Source organism: Schistocerca serialis, chromosome 10, assembly GCF_023864345.2.
Source record: "Schistocerca serialis cubense isolate TAMUIC-IGC-003099 chromosome 10, iqSchSeri2.2, whole genome shotgun sequence".
NCBI classification, from domain to species: domain Eukaryota; kingdom Metazoa; phylum Arthropoda; class Insecta; order Orthoptera; family Acrididae; genus Schistocerca; species Schistocerca serialis.
The window spans coordinates 203075161-203093313 of NC_064647.1; the positions used below are offsets into that span (position 1 = coordinate 203075161).

The 18153-nt window shown below is 41.7% G+C and overlaps 1 protein-coding gene across 3 annotated transcripts in view; it reads left to right on the forward strand.

The window, feature by feature from the left end:
* The window catches only part of LOC126425318 (interference hedgehog), a 602807-nt gene that overhangs the window by 517285 nt on the left and 67369 nt on the right, over nucleotides 1-18153 (forward strand). For all 3 annotated transcript variants that reach the window (XM_050088299.1, XM_050088300.1, XM_050088301.1), the window contains exon 6: nucleotides 6015-6233. In XM_050088299.1, coding sequence (XP_049944256.1) covers nucleotides 6015-6233 — 219 coding nt within the window. The remainder of the gene's footprint in view (nucleotides 1-6014; nucleotides 6234-18153) is intronic.

Here is an 18153-nt window from a genome sequence, read left to right on the forward strand (position 1 = left end):
ACATTTTGTGGTGCATACTCGTATGTGGGAGCGTGTTGTTTTATAAGTTTATGTTGTAAGGCAAGCTGTTGATGTATTATTTTGCTACATTGTCATGTCTTCTGGGGTATTCTGTATTTGCTAGTATTGTACATCCGCTTGTGATGTGATCTACTGTTTCTATTTGTTGTTTGCAAAGTCTGCATTTATCTGTTGTGGTATTGGGATCTTTAATAATATGCTTGCTGTAATATCTGGTGTTTATTGTTTGATCCTGTATTGCACTCATGAATCCTTCTGTCTCACTGTATATATTGCCTTTTCTTAGCCATGTGTTGGATGCGTCTTGATCAATGTGTGGCTGTGTTAGATGATATGGGTGCTTGCCATGTAGTGTTTTCTTTTTCCAATTTACTTTCTTCGTATCTGTTGATGTTATGTGATCTAAAGGGTTGCAGAAGTGGTTATGAAATTGCAGTGGTGTAGCCGATGTATTTATATGAGTGATTGCTTTGTGTATTTTGCTAGTTTCTGCTCGTTCTAGAAAGAATTTTCTTAAATTGTCTACCTGTCCATAATGTAGGTTTTTTATATCGATAAATCTCCTTCCTCCTTCCTTTCTGCTTAATGTGAATCTTTCTGTTGCTGAATGTATGTGATGTATTCTATATTTGTGGCATTGTGATCGTGTAAGTGTATTGAGTGCTTCTAGGTCTGTGTTACTCCATTTCACTACTCCAAATGAGTAGGTCAATATTGGTATAACGTAAGTATTTATAGCTTTTGTCTTGTTTCTTGCTGTCAATTCGGTTTTCAGTATTTTTGTTAGTCTTTGTCTATATTTTTCTTTTAGTTCTTCTATAATATTTGTATTATCTATTCCTATTTTTTGTCTGTATCCTAGATATTTATAGGCATCTGTTTTTTCCATCGCTTCTATGCAGTCGCTATGGTTATCCAATTTGTTTAGTGTGTTTTCCCTTGACTATGCTATTTTTCTTACATTTGTCTGTTCCAAAAGCCATATTTATATCATTGCTGAATACTTCTGTTATCTTTAGTAATTGGTTGAGTTGTTGATTTGTTGCTGCCAGTAGTTTTAGATCATCCATGTATAGCAAATGTGTGATTTTGTGTGGGTATGTTCCAGTAATATTGTATCCATAATTTGTATTATTTAGCATGTTGGATAGTGGGTTCAGAGCAAGGCACAACCAGAAAGGACTTAACGAGTCTCCTTGGTATATTCCACGCTTAATCTGTATTGGCTGTGATGTGATATTATTTGAATTTGTTTGGATATTAGGTGTGGTTTTCCAATTTTTCATTACTATGTTTAGGAACTGTATCAATTTAGGATCTACTTTGTATATTTCCAATATTTGTAGTAACCATGTGTGGGGTACACTATCAAAAGCTTTTTGGTAATCAATGTATGCGTAGTGTAGCGACCTTCGTTTAGTTTTAGCTTGATATGTCACCTCTGCATCTATTATCAGTTGCTCTTTACATCCTCGTGCTCCTTTGCAACAGCCTTTTTGTTCTTCATTTATAATTTTGTTCTGTGTTGTATTTGTCATTAATTTCTGTTTAATGACTGAAGTTAATATTTTGTATATTGTTGGTAGGCATGTTATGGGGTGATATTTATCTGGGTTTGCTGTGTCTGCGTGATATTTAGGTTTCAGATAAGTTATTACATGTGTAAGTGTATCAGGGAATGTGTATGGGTCTGCAATGTAACTGTTAAATAATTTAGTTAGATGTGAATGTGTTGAGGTGAACTTCTTTAGCCAGAAATTTGCTATTTTATCTTTTCCAGGGGCTTTCCAATTGTGAGTAGAATTAATTGCTTGGGTGACTTCATGTTGCAAAATTATCACTTCAGGCATTTGTGGTATCATCTTGTATGTGTCTGTTTCTGCTTGTATCCATCGTGCATGCCTGTTATGTTGTACCGGGTTTGATGATATGTTGCTCCAGAAGTGTTCCATGTCTGTTATGTTTGGTGGGTTGTCTATTTTGATGTGTGTGTTATCTATTGTCTGGTAAAATTTCATTTGGTTTGTGTTGAATGTTTGGTTTTGTTTCCTTCTATTTTTCACTTTTTTTGTATCTTCTAAGTCGTTTGGCCAATGCTTGTAATTTCTGCTTCTTTTAATCTAATTGCTCTATCGCTTCTTGTTGTGAGATTTTACCTAACTTTTTCGTTTTTTTTCTGACATTTCATTTCTTATAAATTGTGTTAGCTGTCCGATGTCTTTTCTCAGTTTTTCTATTCTGATCTGTAGCCTGTGTTGTCATGCTGGTTTTGTGGGTTCCTTCTGTGTGTTGGTTGGTTCTGATCTCTGCCTAGTGTGTCTATTTAGTGTAGTGAGTGCTCCTATATAAACCAGTAGTTGTAACTCTTCCATAGTTGTGTTTTCATTTATTTTGTTGTGTATGATTGTGTTGATAGTTTTTATTGTTGTTTCGACTTGTGGGTTATTTGGTGGTCTATGCAAGAATGTTCTAATGTCTGTATTTGTGTCTTTGTATTCTATATATGTAAGCTGAAATTTTTCTTCTATATCTAACATGTGTGTCACTTCGTGTTCTATTTGTGCTTGTTCTGGTGGCTGTCTTAAGATTTCATTTTCCACTGATTGTTTAATTGATGCGTGTTGTTTGCTCTGGGATGTTTGAGTCCATTACTGTATTTTCTTCTTCTTCTGATTGCACATTATTTTGTTCCAGTATTTGTTGTACTTCTTGTTTGATGTTTTCTAATTCTGACTGGGGTATCCTGTTATTTTTTATTATTACACGGATCTGATCAGCTAGTCGTTGTTCTGTTAAAAATTTTAATTCTGGGTATCTGGTAATAAATGTTGTGTATACTTGTGATCTGTATCCAGTTGTGTTGGTTCCTAGGTTTGTTGCTTGGTAATAACAGAACATGAGGTGTCGATTAACTTCATCTGACCATCTCATCCTCTGTCTTTGTTTTCCTTCTAGGGTGGATGCAGGAAGCATATCCTGCAAAAAACCTCTATTTGGACTTAAATCATTTTCCAGTTGGCTAGCAGTGTGGTTACCATTGTGAGCAGGCATAGGGTTCAAGCGTCGTCCCCGACCATGACGGCGCTTGTCCGAGGCTTCTTTAGTTCTGTCCTGAACCAACTAATCACACTAAAAGGGGGGTTAGCCCTATTAGTGGTTTGTTCTTTTTGCTGCCTTTTACGACTGGTAGAACATACCGGAGGCCTATTTTTTTCCCGGGCCTCCACGGGGTTTATTATTATTATTATTAGTGGCAGTGGTCATACAAAAAGCATTAGCAGACTGAGGTCTTCAGTTTCTGCCAGTTCAGAAGTAAAGGATGGAGCAATTATCTGACTTAAGAAATGTAACTTATCTATAAAAAGATGGTTAAAAATTAGCAATACTGATAGTCTCATTAGTTTGTAGTTAAATAAAACATGTACACCTCATTTATCGTTTGTCATTTTAAAAAGAAATGTGGTCCAAGAATATTATTCTTATTTCTAAATTTTAGTTAGGCGCTAATAATGACTTTAGTGCAGGGAGTGGGACGTCAGGGGTAATACATGATTACATTATTTAATCTGGACACTGAGCAAGAGTAGAAAAAAAGAAGGAGCAATTTGGAAAGGCAATTAAAATTCAGGGAGTAGAAATAAAAACTTTGAGGTTTACCAATAACATTGTAATTCTGTTGGAGACAGCAAAGCACTTTGGACAACACCTGAATGGAATGAATGGTGTCCAGGAAACAGACAAGATGAACATAAACAAAAGTAAAACAAGGGCAGTGGAATGTAGCTGGATTAAATCAGATGATGCTGAGGGAATTAGATTATGAAATGAGACACTAAATTTACTTGATAAGTTTTGCCATTTTGGCAGAAAACGCATTGATAGTGGCCAAAGCAGAGAGGATATAAAATGCAAGTTGCAAATGACAAGAAAAGTGTTTCTGGGAAAAAAAAGAAAACAGAACTTTTTTTGACACCTAATATAAATTTAAATTTGGGGAGTCTTTTCTGAAGGTATTTTTCTGGAGTCTTGTACAGAAGTGAAACGTGAATGACAAGCAGTTCAGAGAATAGAAGATTTGAAAATGTGGTGATATAGAAAAATGTTGAACTTTAGGTGAGTAAATTGGATAATTAGTGAGGAAGTACTGAACTGAATTGGGCAAATAAATTTGAAATACAGCTTGAAGGAAAGAGGATTGGATGACAGGACACCCTGGGGCATCAAGTGATTGTAAATTTGGTAATGGAGGGAAGTGTGGGGGATAAAAGTTGTAGAGGGTGAGCAAGAAATGAATGCAGTGAGCAGGTCCAAGTAGATGGAGGTTGCAGTATTTATGCAGAGATGAAGAGGCTTACACAGGATGGACTATTACGGAGAGTTGAAGACCACAATAACTACAACAGTCATGCCTGACTTAGTTTACGGGTCATGTTAAATATGAGGGTAATTCAAAAAGTGAAGAACGTTTTTTTCTACAGAAATGTTTATTTGTTGTAATTAAACAAAACTGTATTTCGCATATAATTTGATACCCATATACTTTTCTACATAGTCATTGTTCAAATTTAGGCACATGTCGCACTGTTTTACCAGCTTTTCTATGCCACCTTCATACTCAGTTGTTGCCAAGTTGTTGAGCCACTGATTAATGACTTCCATAGCATTGTCCACTCAAAAGATCTTTCAGTTTGGGGAATAAGTGATAATAACTTGGGGCTAAGTCCAGACTGTATGATGGATGTTGAAACATTCCCCCATTGAAACCACTGAAGCAAGTCCTGTGTCACTTCTGCTGCATGCGGACTGCATTATTGTGAAGGAGGATGACTTCACTGGTTAGCATCCTGCACCGCTTGTTTTTGATGTGTGGTGAAGTCACTGAAGCACCTGGCAGTAGGCTGCTGTATTTATGGTCTCATCTCTAGGCTTATAGTTGATGAGAAGGGCACCCTTACGATCCTAAAACACTGTAGCTATAATCTTTGTGGCACTCATATTTTTTTTTTTTTTTTTTTTTTTTTTTTTTTTTTTTTTTTTTTTAAATGATGCCATTCCATTGATTGGTTGTGGTGCGAAATGTGATATCCAAGTCTCATTACCAGTAGCTCTGTGATTCAAAAATTCATCACCACCCCATCCATAGTGACTGAGAAATATCAATGCAGCTGCCATTTTTTTGGTTTTGTGTTCATCGGACAAAATTTGAGGAACCCACCTGGCACACACTTTTTCGTAGCCTGGTCCTGCAATAACAGTCTCGTACAACACAGTTTGTGAAATGGTGGGAAAGAATGAGTGAGATCCACTGATATTTAAGTGGCTATCTTCTAGTATTTTTGTTTCAGCCCTTGCTTTGAGTCTGTCGGTCACCACTGAGGGCTGGTCCAAGAGATCTTAGTCGTGAATATACTTCTGTCCATCATTAAACATGACAGAGCACTTTTGAACTGACACTTTGTTCATCACACTACTGTAAACTTGTTACCTGTCTATAAATATTGATGGTTCAGACTATTTGTGCATTTAAAAAGTGGATAACACTGTGCACCTTACACTTGTTGGGGTCATCAAATTTGTCACATATTTTAAAGTCACACAGTTAAGCAGTAAACAACCATATTGGATCATAGCTGCCGCCAAATTGAAGCGGTTGAGTACCGAGGTCAGTGGTTGGTTGGCAGTGGGAGGGATGGCGAGGGGGGGGGGGGGGGGGGGGGGGGGAGGGAATGGGGGGTTGCCGTTACGTCTCGGAACAAACATTCTTTACATTCCAAGTGACCCTTGTAGCTATTTCTTTAAATTTTGAATCTCTTTTTGCTCATTCAAATCCTGTCTTTTTCTCCCATGACATTCTTGTTCATCCTGCTTCACATCTTCCATAATTTTACTTCCAGTTTTGTACAGCAGCTTATCACCTACACACACTAAATTTGTTCCAGTTTATGTGACATTATGTCTTACTTGTTTCCCATATGTTGCATTTGACATTTCAGGTGATAATGTGACGTTGCCGTGTTGGGCACTTGGACATCCGACTCCAGTGACGAACTGGTTCCGGGAAGGTAACCACAAATTGCACCCCACACGCTCTGCCATGGTTCCTGGTGGACTGATGCTGACAGGGACCACACTGGAAGATACAGGGCGCTACAAGTGCATCTTGGAAAATTCACTAGGTTCTGTCTCGCTGGAAGCACTAGTTGAAGTTTTGGGTACGTGGCTTCATACTTTGTAGCTGAGATCTACTCTGAACTGAGAGCAGAAACAGTATTTTGTGTTATCCTGTTCATTTTATTATTTTAATTTTAACTTTTGTAACCAAAAAGCACAAAACAATTTATAATTAATTATTCAGGTTGTATACACCCTGGGACAATCAGAAAATCTGGGAAAAATGGGAATTTTTTCATCCATGAGAAATCTAGAAAAAAAATTAGGATTTTTTTTTAGAATTCTGAGAATTTTTCATTGTTTTAGTTATCAGACAAATTTGTGTAATTTTATCGGGTAAGAATGGATATTCTAGGGTAGAGCCCACTAATGCAGAAAAATACTGCAGCAGCAAAATATAAACGAGAGAATAATACCAAAATAAAATTTTAGTTGCAATGAAAAGGCACCATTTACAACTACAAAACACAGTGCTTACCCAAATGTTTGCTGACAGAAAAATATATCAAAGGCTTTAGGATGAAAAATATGCAATACTTCATAACAACAAACTGCTTTTGATGAGTGTAATGTCACAATTGTGTACATTTCTAACAGGTCACAGAAAAATTTGCAAATGGTGGTTTGAGAATTGTTTCTTTCAAAATAAATTTAGATGAATTATCTTAAGTTTGGGAATGTGCAATGAATTTCTTAAATCGTGGAGTGTTTCTACTCTCACTCAAAATTTAACTCTTTGAGGATCAGCCACTTAGAAAAATGTTGGGCACAGAAGACCAGCCATTTAAGGCATTATTTAAAATTTTACTGGCACATTTGTGTTCGATATATCTTAAATAACTCATGTGAAAAAAGACCATACTTCAAGGTTAGATTTTCATATTTATTTTAGTTCTTTCATAAATTACAAATTATGCATTAATGATGACAAAAAGATCATCATCTTTAAAAAAATTGGTGGTAGTGGTGGTGGGGGGGGGGGGGGGGGTTTCATGAGCAATTTCACATATAATTGGCTTTTTAATGGAATATTCAAAATACTTGATAAAACATATATCCAACCAGGTAAACCCTAAAATATTCAGTGTGCAGCAGTGAAATTTATAATCATGCTTGTCAGAAATATTCAGCTGCTGCAATTTAAGCCACCCTCTTAGGATCCTACCTAACCACACCCTCGGAAAAAATTGACAAAAAATTTTTGACGACAAATACTACATATTACAAGTGGTTACCTGTGCGTCTTCCACTGTGTGTTTGCTAATTGAATGAAATAAGAAATACAATTATGAAACAGTTTTCTCTCTGTGACTGATTGGTGGTAGTATTGTTGGTCTTGTAGCCAAATTAAATATTCCTTGTTGTGCAAAATATTTTTATGAGTAAACCAGTTGTCGAAATATTGTGTGCAGAAGTGAATTTTCAACTCAGAGGTGGGCTTTGAGTATTGATCCTCTTCAATTTTCTTCTTCAGCTCCTGGACTTTTACATTTTTAAGGTAGGACTACACAGTTCACAAACAAACTTGAAAAAAGTCAGCTTATGAGATTAGTGAGTGCAGTGAAGTACAAAACATGTAGAAGACTTTTAGATGAGTTATTGGAAGCTGAGTGCATAGCATATTGGTCTTATAATTGTGAATATTAGTCTTGTAATTGTGAGGCATGTTGTTTCATTCTTGCTAGGATCAACAGTTTTTACTGTGTATCTTTTTGGGGTGCAAATACTCTTTAACAAATATTGAATCACACTTTTTTTTAATAAAAATTAATCCTTTCTAGATTCAGTTGCTAATCACATAAAAGCGCAAATATTCATAAAACTAAATTAAAATTTGTTTCAAAATGGGAAACAAAGAATATAAAATAAAATTTTGTTTTATTTATAGACTGTACAGTGTTATTTATGTATGTAATTTTTTCATCCATACAAATATAATACCGTAAAATCATCATGTTTGTCTGAACACGCTACTCTGCAAACCTCCTAGATGAGTTTTCATGGGTTTTTCACAGGTAATGTGAGCATAGCTTGGCCAACGGCCTTGTTGCAGTGGTAACACCGAAGTTAAGCACTGTCGGGCTTGGCTAACACTTTGATGGGTGACCATCCGGTCTTCTGAGCACTGTTGGCAAGTGGGGTGCACTCAGCCCTTGTGAGGCAAATTGAGGAGCTACTTGATTGAGAAGTAGTGGCTTCGGTCTCGGAAACTGACATACGGCCGGGACAGCAGTGTGATGACCACATGCCCCTACATATCCACATCCAGTGACACCTGTGGGTGGAGGATGAGTTGGCGGTCGGTCAATACCGCTGGACCTTCTGAGGCCTGTTTGGATGGAGTTTAGTTTAGTTGAGCATAGCTTGGGCAACATAAAGGCTTTATTTCATCGGAATCAGCTCACAGAAAAAAGATGGTGATTTTTAAGTTTTATCTCGAATCATCATGTCTGTTTGAACACACTATTTGCCGTAGATGAATTTTCATGTGGTTTCTTACAGGTAACTTGAGAATAGCTTGCTGCAACATGTATGATTTATTTCATCAAAATTGGATGCTGGAAAAAATATATCGTTATTTAAAGTTTTATGTAAAACTGTCGTGTGTGTCTGTTTCAACACACTGATCTCCGAAACTACTAGATGTGTTTTCATCAGGTTTTCACAGGTAACTTGTGCTCAGCTTAGGGTATTGTAAAGTCCTTATTTGATCAAATCAAATAATGGGAAAAAAAGATATCGTAATTCAAAGTTTTATTTAGAATCATCTGATCAGCTTAATTGGAAGGGGGGGGGGGCTGGGGGGGGGGGGCGTGGGGGTATTCAACTAGTAATGGAACACACATTTTTTCTCAGCCAGTTTTAGTTGAAAAGATGTAGAATTTGTTTTCGGACATTGTGGAATATTCCCGCTTCAGCCTCATCAAATCAAATCACGGGAAAAAAAGATATCGTAATTCAAAGTTTTATTTAGAATCATCTGCTCAGCTTAATTGGAAGGGGGGGGCTTGGGGGGGGGGGGGAGTGGGGGTATTCAACAAGTAATGGAACACATATTTTTTCTCAGCCAGTTTTAGTTGAAAAGATGTAGAATTTGTTTTGGGACATTGTGGAATATTTTCGCTTCAGCCCCTATAGTTTCGTGAAGTTCCGATTGGTGGTGACACTATACATAACCGTCAAAAGGGCATCTCTAGTGGAGGTGTGTCCCAAGCAAAGAGCTGTCATTGAGTTTCTTTTTGCAGAAAGCCAGAGTATCACCGATATTCATAGGCACTTGTAGAATTTGTAGCATGTCTATAGAGACCTGGCAGGGAACAAATGCACAGGGAGTCATTGGGCAAGACATTTGTCATCATCACAACGAGATCGTGCTATCTTATCTGATATCCTGCGTGCCAACCAGCTGCACACAGCTGTTACTTCTGCTTTGTTGGAACATGTGGGCACTCTCATTTCAGATGACTGACTAATCACAATCAAATTCCTCGCTGCACAACTGGACGTCTCTGTTGGTAGTGCTGACACACTCTTATACCATTTGGGGTGCTCAAAGGTGTGTGCCTGCTGGGTTTCTCAATGCCTAACAGAAGACCATAAAGAACAACAAAGAACCACCTGTGTGCAACTGTTCACATGTTACGAGGATGATCGTGGCAATTTTTTGTTGAACAGGCATTGAAACATGGATATGTCACTTCAAACCGTAAACAAAACAGCAAGCTATGGATTGGCACCCCACCATCTGTCCTCTGAAGAAAAAGTTCAAAGCCACGCCCCAGCCAGTAAAGACACGGTGATGGTCTTCTGGGACTCTGAAAGAGTTATTCTGTTAAATGTCCTTGCTCATGGTGCAACAATGAACTCACAAGAAAATGAAGTTCATCACCACAAAAATGGAAATGACCTTCTCCTCTTCCATGAGAATGCAAGGCCTCACCCAAATGTACGGACCTGAGAGGAGCACGCAAAACTTTATTGGACTATTCTTTCTCACCCACACTACAACCTGGATTTTTCCCCTTCTGACTTCTATCTCTGTGGCCCAATGAAAGATGCACTTCAATGGATGATAAGGAGGTTGTTGATGCAGCAAGACATTGGCTCTGACATTTACCAGTAGAATGGTGCCACGCAGACATACAAGCCCTCCTCAGTAAGGTGGTATAAGGAGATTAAAAACCAATCTGCTTTCAGAAAAAAAGAAAAAAAAGTGTTACATTACTGAATGCCCCTCGTAGTTTGGATGTTTAATCCCTCCTCAGTAAGGTGGTATAAGGAGATTAAAAACCAATCTGCTTTCAGAAAAAAAGAAAAAAAAGTGTTACATTACTGAATGCCCCTCGTAGTTTGTATGTTTAATCATCATGGCACATAGTACACCAAAGAACCAATAGACAGTACTGTTAGTTTTGTAGTACACAAAAGAACCAATTAAAGGTTTTTCAACTCTGAAGTTTACTTCAGTGACAGAATTAAGCACTGCAATCTTATCCTTACAAATACAAACTAAGAGCGAATTTACTTTGCTAGTATTTATGGATCTACGTTTTTTGCCTTGTATATTAAAAACTTAATGAGGTTGCTTTGCTTCTTTCAGTATATTGTTTGCTAGGAAAATTGTATTTATTAAGTGTGCTTTGTGATTTGGGTCTGTACTCATTACATTTTGATCTGTTTTGTTTATGAATAAAAATGCCTAGAAAATGATAGTATTTCTGAATACACCAGAACAGGTAAAAGAATACATTGAAGATCATGATGCAAGATGTTTTCCAGCTTGAGAACATCAGGCTTTAACTTTCTCTTTGGAAACTCCTTGAAAATGTGAGGTGTGACATAACTCTGATTGAGAGCTTCATGCATTGTTTCATTTCTCAGAACCCTTCATTCACAGAGGCTTAAAGTTATTTCTCCCCAAAGTAACTTCTTAGTAGTGGACATTTTAATGTGAAGTGGCACAGGTGAATGAGGTTTCATACCCCAGATCCTGCAACTTGTACAATTACTGGTTAGCTTATGTCATGCCAGTCCATAAACGAAGCACAAGGCTAGACACTGTATGTATGGTTCATGTTTGTTCATTTCTCCAAGCATAGTGCTTCAGACATTGTATACAAAGAAGCTTTGTAAGTCAAAAAAAAATTCCATTTGTATGAAGTCCCAGGCATAACTGCAAATGAATAACCAGGCAATGCCTGGTATTCTCAACTGGTTTAGTAATAAGGCATATCTCATTTCTGTATCAAATTTTAATTTATTGTCATCTGATCTGTAGTTAAAAATAAAAATGTAATGTTATTAAAAATTATTATTATGTGTTGGATATTCATCTTTCTCATATGAAAGTAAATACAGAATTCAAATGAAAATTTAAGAAAATTATGTTGCTACTGGTAAGGAATAAATTAGCAGCTTCTCCATTGTAAGATTAATATGTTATGTTGAAATGTTAAAAATATTTTACACTTAGAAGCATTCCTAATTCTTCAAAGATTCAAAGGTGTTTCTTTTTACTTTTTATTTTGTTTGAGAAATGCATCACACTGCTGTAAGAAGTTCATGTCCAGTTGCTGTCCTTCCATTTCTTTGAGTATGAAGAAAATTGAAGAGGACTAGTCTGAAAAGGTCTCCTTGTCACATCAAAACCAGAAAATAAGCCATTGATTACGAAAGAGCCTTATTGCAATAAGTCCAATTATTACATTGTAAAAAATAGAGCTACAAGACATGGTTTCGGGCAATTATCAGACTTTCAGGGCTCGAGCGTTGTCGTGCTGCAAAATCACTTTATCGTGCCTCTCGCAGTATTGCGGCCGTTTGTTTTTTCTTGGAGCTGTGAATATTCGGTTTGGCCGTTGACATGGAAGCATGGCCAGGATATACCCATGATTTGTTGCATTTAATGTTATTGTAATGAACCCATTTTTCATTCCCGGTCACAATGCAATGCAGAAATCTCCTCCGTTTTTTGCCTTTGAAGCAACTGTTCACAAACACACAAACGCCGTTCAACATCTCTTGGTTTCAGCTCACGTGGGACCCAAGTTCCTCCTTTCTAAATCATGCCCATAGCCTTGAGATGTTTTTAAATGGGTTGCTGTGCCACTCCAACTAATTGTGCCAATTCTTCTTGAGTTTGATGCAAGTCTTCACTCAGCAATGTCTCCAATTCTGCATCTTCAAAAACATTCTCTCTTCCTCCGCCATGCCAGTCTAAGATGTTGAAATCACCGTTCTTGAAGCATTGAAACCACTCACAAGTTCCTTCACTAATAGCGTCCTTACCATACACACTTTAGAGCATTCAATGAAAGTTAGCTGCTGTTTTCTTCATATTGAAACAAAACATTAACACCTGCAAATGACGAGAATTAGGCTTGTAAACTGACATTTTCAATCAAGAACAACTTTATGATGCAGACACAAATCGATTAATGTTTGAATGCGGTTATGTTGACCGAGATCCAAGCTAACTGCCTGATGTCTTCGATCTGTTTCTTTTGACCACTACTTACCATTGTCGCCACTTATCGGCAAACGGCAGAGTGCATCTCATACATATTGTGATGGCTTATAGTTTTTGGTTTTTATATCAATTTGTTTGAGTAGGAAATTAAGGAAAAAATATATTTAACAAATTTATTTTACAATTTATGAAATTTAAATACCAGTTTATAAGAAGATAACCGATGCAGTTGTTCGTTTGTCCCATACACCTTCAAGTTCTTTTACAGAATATAACTTTCTTTTGTTGAATGTCTTTGTAGTAACACTGTTCACGTTTACGTCGCACTTCACTTAGCGTAGACCGGGACTGTGTCCTAGGCATGCCCGATGTTAACTGACTGGGCACGGCCCGTGCTGCCGGAGTTGTTGTTGTTATGCCGGCAGAGGTCGCGTCCGAATTCTCACGTGCCCTCTGGTGGACGGGACTCTACTTGCGGCAACTACCGTCCGTGACGCGCCGTGCCAATTTGCGCCTCCCGCAATCTTTCTGGTGGCTACAGCTCTCCTCCTCCTTCAGGGGCTGAAGCCACTGTGATCCACTGCGTCGGAAGGTTGAGCGTCGGGCAGGAGCGATGACCCCCACATCCATTGGATGGCCGGAGTCGAGGGGATCTGCCAACCCTCGAGCCGGAATCTTCGAATACAGCTGGAAGTGACCCACACGAAGAGGCCCCCATCGGCCCACAACCGGAGCCTGGGACAGAACGGGCGACAAGCTGTCGAACTCCGGATCCTGTTCCACCTCGGGAGGGGCAAGACCCAGTGGCAGGGACGAAGGGGAAGGGACGACCGCAGGTGAACCAGCCTCCGGAGAAACCGGGCCTGCTAGGGGGGCCGGCTCTCGTTGGGGCATCTCGAATGATGGCAATGCCGGTGCTGGAGCTACTGGAGGCTGCCCAGGCTGAGAACCATTGCAGTGCGGCAGAGTCACAGCGGGGAGAGGAGGTAACGTCCCCTGTGAAACCAACACAGGTGCCGGCAATGGGGAAGCCGGTGTCCGAGAGGTCTGAGGGTGGGTGCCCAAACGTGGACGTAGCTGATTTTGGTGACAACGTACCACCCGGTCCCCCGCCTGCAAGGTATAGAGCCGGCGGCCATTTCGGCGCAGGACCACTGCCGGTATCCAATGTGGATTGCGACCAAACCCACGGGCCCAGACCGACATACCCAGTGGAAAACCAGGTACTCCGTTTTGTGAAGACTGGCGAGGACCAGGCCGGAGGAGGTGCAGCAGAGTCCTAGGATGACACCCATGGAGGAGCTCTATGGGGCTGCGTTCTCCAATGGGTGTGGTCCGGTATGCCGTCACGAAAAACGTCAATGCTTCCTCCACAGGAAATTCGTGCACATACTTTTTCATCTGCATCTTAAACGTGCACACCATGCACTCGGCTTCCCCATTCGATTGTGGATGGAAGGGGGGAGAGCAAACGTGCCGAATACCGAAGCGCCTACAAAAATCCTGGAAGGTCTGCGAAATAAACTGCGGTCCATTGTCCGAGACCAGGGTGATTGGCAGACCTTCCACAGAAAAGATTTTTGCTAGTGCCTGGATGGCAACTTCTGAAGTGGTTGAGGAGCAGCGAACCACATATGGGAAGCGGGAATAAGCATCAATGAGAATGAGCCAAAAGCCATTGAGAAACGGGCCCGCAAAATTGATGTGAACACATTCCCATGCTTGGGTTGCCGGCGGCCATGAAGAGAACGCTGCCCTGGGAGATGCTTGTTGGCTTGCACACTGGGAACAGGCGGCCACCAAGTGCTCAATTTCTCTGTCAATACCGGGCCAGTACACATGTCTGCAAGCCAAGGTTTTAGTACGGGAAACACCCCAGTGCCCCGCATGTAATAACGTGAGGACCTCCCTTCGTAAACTTGCAGGAACAACCACGCGAGGAGCTGTATCATCGGTAGCCAGAAGGAGAACACCTTCCAAGACCGAGAGGCAGTCTCGTAGAAGAAAATAACTACGAAGAGGGTCCGAGGCCCGGCCCGGAGGGCGGGAAGACCACCCCTGCTGAATGAGGCGAACTACTTGCCGGAGAAGCGGGTCAGCTGCCGTTTCCCTGGCGACTCGAGAACTAGTGATCGGGAAGCCATCAACCGCTTGGCGGGACGCCACATCCAAATGAAAACACATAATCTCTTCTCGATCGAACGTAGGATCCGGGCCCACCGGAAGACGGGAAAGAGCGTCGGCATTGGCATGCTGTCCTGTAGGGCGAAAATGAATGTCATAATGGTACTTAGTAGAGGAACAAGGCCCAGCACTGTAGTCTGTGGGCCGCCCTACCCGGAATCTGAGAGGCGGGGCCAAATAACGATATTAACGGCTTATGGTCAGTGATTAACTGAAACTTCGTGCCATACAAGAAAGGGTGAAACTTGGTAACAGCGTAGACAATGGCCAAAGCCTCGTTTTCCACCTGGGAGTAATGGGCCTGCGCGGGACTAAGCGTTTTAGACGCAAATGCCAGTGGTTGCTCGGAACCATCTGCATTGCGATGGGCCAGGACCGCCCCCACCCCATACTGCGAAGCATCTGTAGCCAGGACCAATGGATGATGGGGATCAAAAGTAGTCAAACAAGGGGCTGACGTGAGGAGGCCCTTCAACGAGGTGAACGCTCGCTCGCATGCAGGCGACCAATCAAAAGGAACACCCTTGTGCAGAAGGCAGTACAGGGGGCGGGCTATGGTGGAAGCCCTGGGAATGAACCGGTGGTAATAGGCTATCTTGCCTAAAAAAGCTTGTAACTCTTTCAGCGAAGCGGGCCGAGGAAGGTTGACAATACCTTGGACCAAACTTCCTAGTGGCTGGATGCCGTGCCGAGAGATGGTGTAACTCACATACTCAATGGACGGTTGGAAGAAGGTTGACTTATGCAGGTTGCAACGCAAGCCCACAGACCTGAATTTGAGAAAGAGGGTGCGAAGGTTGTGCAAGTGTTCCTTCGTGCTGCGGCCTGTGACAATTATGTCATCCAGGTAATTAATACAATGAGGGATTGTCGATGTGACGTGCTCAAGATAACGCTGGAATATTGCCGGGGCACTGGATATTCCAAAGGCCAACCGCTGGTATTGGTAAAGACCAAACAGGGTGTTGACGACCGCCAGCCGTTTGGAGTCCTCATCAAGTGGTATCTGATGATAAGCCTCCGACAGATTGATTTTTGAAAAATATTGGCCTCCCGCCACGGCAGAGAACAATTCATCAGCACGAGGCAAAGGATAGGTGTCCACCACCAATTGGGAATTAATGGTGGCCTTGAAATCGCCACAAAGACGTAATTTTCCCGAGGGCTTCCTTACAATAACGAGGGGCGAAGCCCACTCACTGGAAGAAATGGGAAGAACGACCCCTAGGGCTCTCAGCCGGTCTAGCTCTTCCTTTACCTGAGGGCGGAGAGCCAAGGGGATCTGCCTCGCGCGTAGAAAATGTGGGCGAGCCGACGCCTTCAACGTTAAGTGAGCTTCAAAACCTGAAACACGCCCCAGGCCCTCCTCAAAAATATCTGGAAAGTCTAAGATCAAAGATTCCAATGATTGATAGGGAACGTCTTCGGAGACCAACTGTATGGTGTCAGCGATAGAAAAACCGAAAGCTTGAAAGGCATCTAGGCCAAAAAGGTTAGCGGAGCTCGCATCACTGACAACAATAAAAGTAATAGGCCGAGTGACTGATTTGTAAGTCATGTCGGTAGTGAATTGACCCAGTAGGGGAATGAACTGTTTACCATAACCGTGTAGACGCCGGTAAACTGGCACCAACGGGGGCGATCCAAGGTCGGAATAAGTTTGTGCATTCAACAACGAAACTGTCGCGCCCGTATCTACTTGCAATTGTAACTGGCGTGACCGAACTGACAGCTCAATAAAGAGTTTGCGTGCCGATGCGTCGGGAGCCTGGCCCGATGAAACTTCCTGAATGTCAACGTCCATGTCCTCTGTACCTGCTGAGCGGCAAACTTTAGCAATGTGACCTTTTTTATTACATTTGCAACAAACGGCCCAACACTGGGGGCACTCTGACCGATCATAATGTATATAGCACGACGCACAGGACGGCAACAGGGGCCGGCGGCCGGAATTCTGTTTACGAGCCGTGCGGGAGTGGCCGTAATGGCAGGATTGTACCGCTCGCATGTCGTCCACCCCGGACACAGTGGACGCGGCCGCGCCGCCCTGAACCTCCGCGACGTCGCACCACACTTCCAGCTGTTGACCTGCTGCGTGAGAGACTTCATACGATTGAGCAATGGACAGGACTTCCTCGAGGGAAGGGTCTTCTAACGGCAGGGCCCGTTGCCGGACCTCCCTATCAGGGGCCGAATGAACAATGACGTCGCGGACCATAATGTGGGCATACGACTCTCGCGACTGCTCCGTGACAAAATGACACTTGCGACTAAGACCATGCAGGGTAGCAGCCCACGCCCGGTAAGACTGATGGGGCTGCTTCTTGCATTGATAGAACTCGACCCTAGCGGTGATAATATGAAGACAGCAATGAACACAGTGCGTCAAAAGACAAGGACGAGGGTTCCTGCAATGGCGCTAGCTGCCGCAAAACTTGATACAGCGAGGGAGATATCCAAGACAAGAAGAGAGCACGACATACCTCTGCATCGGCAACATGAAATGCCTGGAAATGCTGCCGAAGGCGATGTTCATATGCGTCCCAATCCTCCGCCCTCTCGTCATACGGGGGAAAGGGAGGAGGGAACTGCGCCAGAGCAGACGGCGTGGAGAGCAACGCCGGAAGCACTTGTTTCATGGTGGCCATGAGCTCTGTCTGCTGCACAACCAAAACTCGCACCAAATCCTCCATGCCGTGGAGAAGCTGCGAAACCGGTGCAACGACGCAACACGCGAAAGAACGACCCTACTCGTCGCCAATTGTGTAGTAACACTGTTCACGTTTACGTTGCACTTCACTTAGTGTAGACCGGGACTGTGTCCTAGGCATGCCCGATGATCACTGACTGGGCACGGCCTGTGCTGCTGGAGTTGTTGTTGTTATGCCGGCAGAGGTCGCGTCCGAATTCTCGCGTGCCCTCTGGTGGACAGGACTCTACTTGCGGCAACTACCGTCCGTGACGCGCCGTGCCAATGTGCGCCTCCCGCGATCTTTCTGGTGGCTACAGCAGCCTTAACTGGCAGTTGAATTTTAAAAATTACATCAGATTCATTGTACATAAGAAGATCACTTTGTTTTGGCCAAATTCACCATTTCCTCTTTTTCCCATGCAACTCACTTCTGCCCCAGTTTTACAAACTTTAATGACTCTTCCTTCCCAGACTTCACTCTCATTGTCCTCATATTTGATAATGACAAAATCTTTAATTTCAGATGCTTCCCTTTGACTCATATTTTTTCAAGTATATCCCTTAAACATAAGTCCATTTTATCTGGAAGGCACCTTTTTTCATTTGATGTTTATTG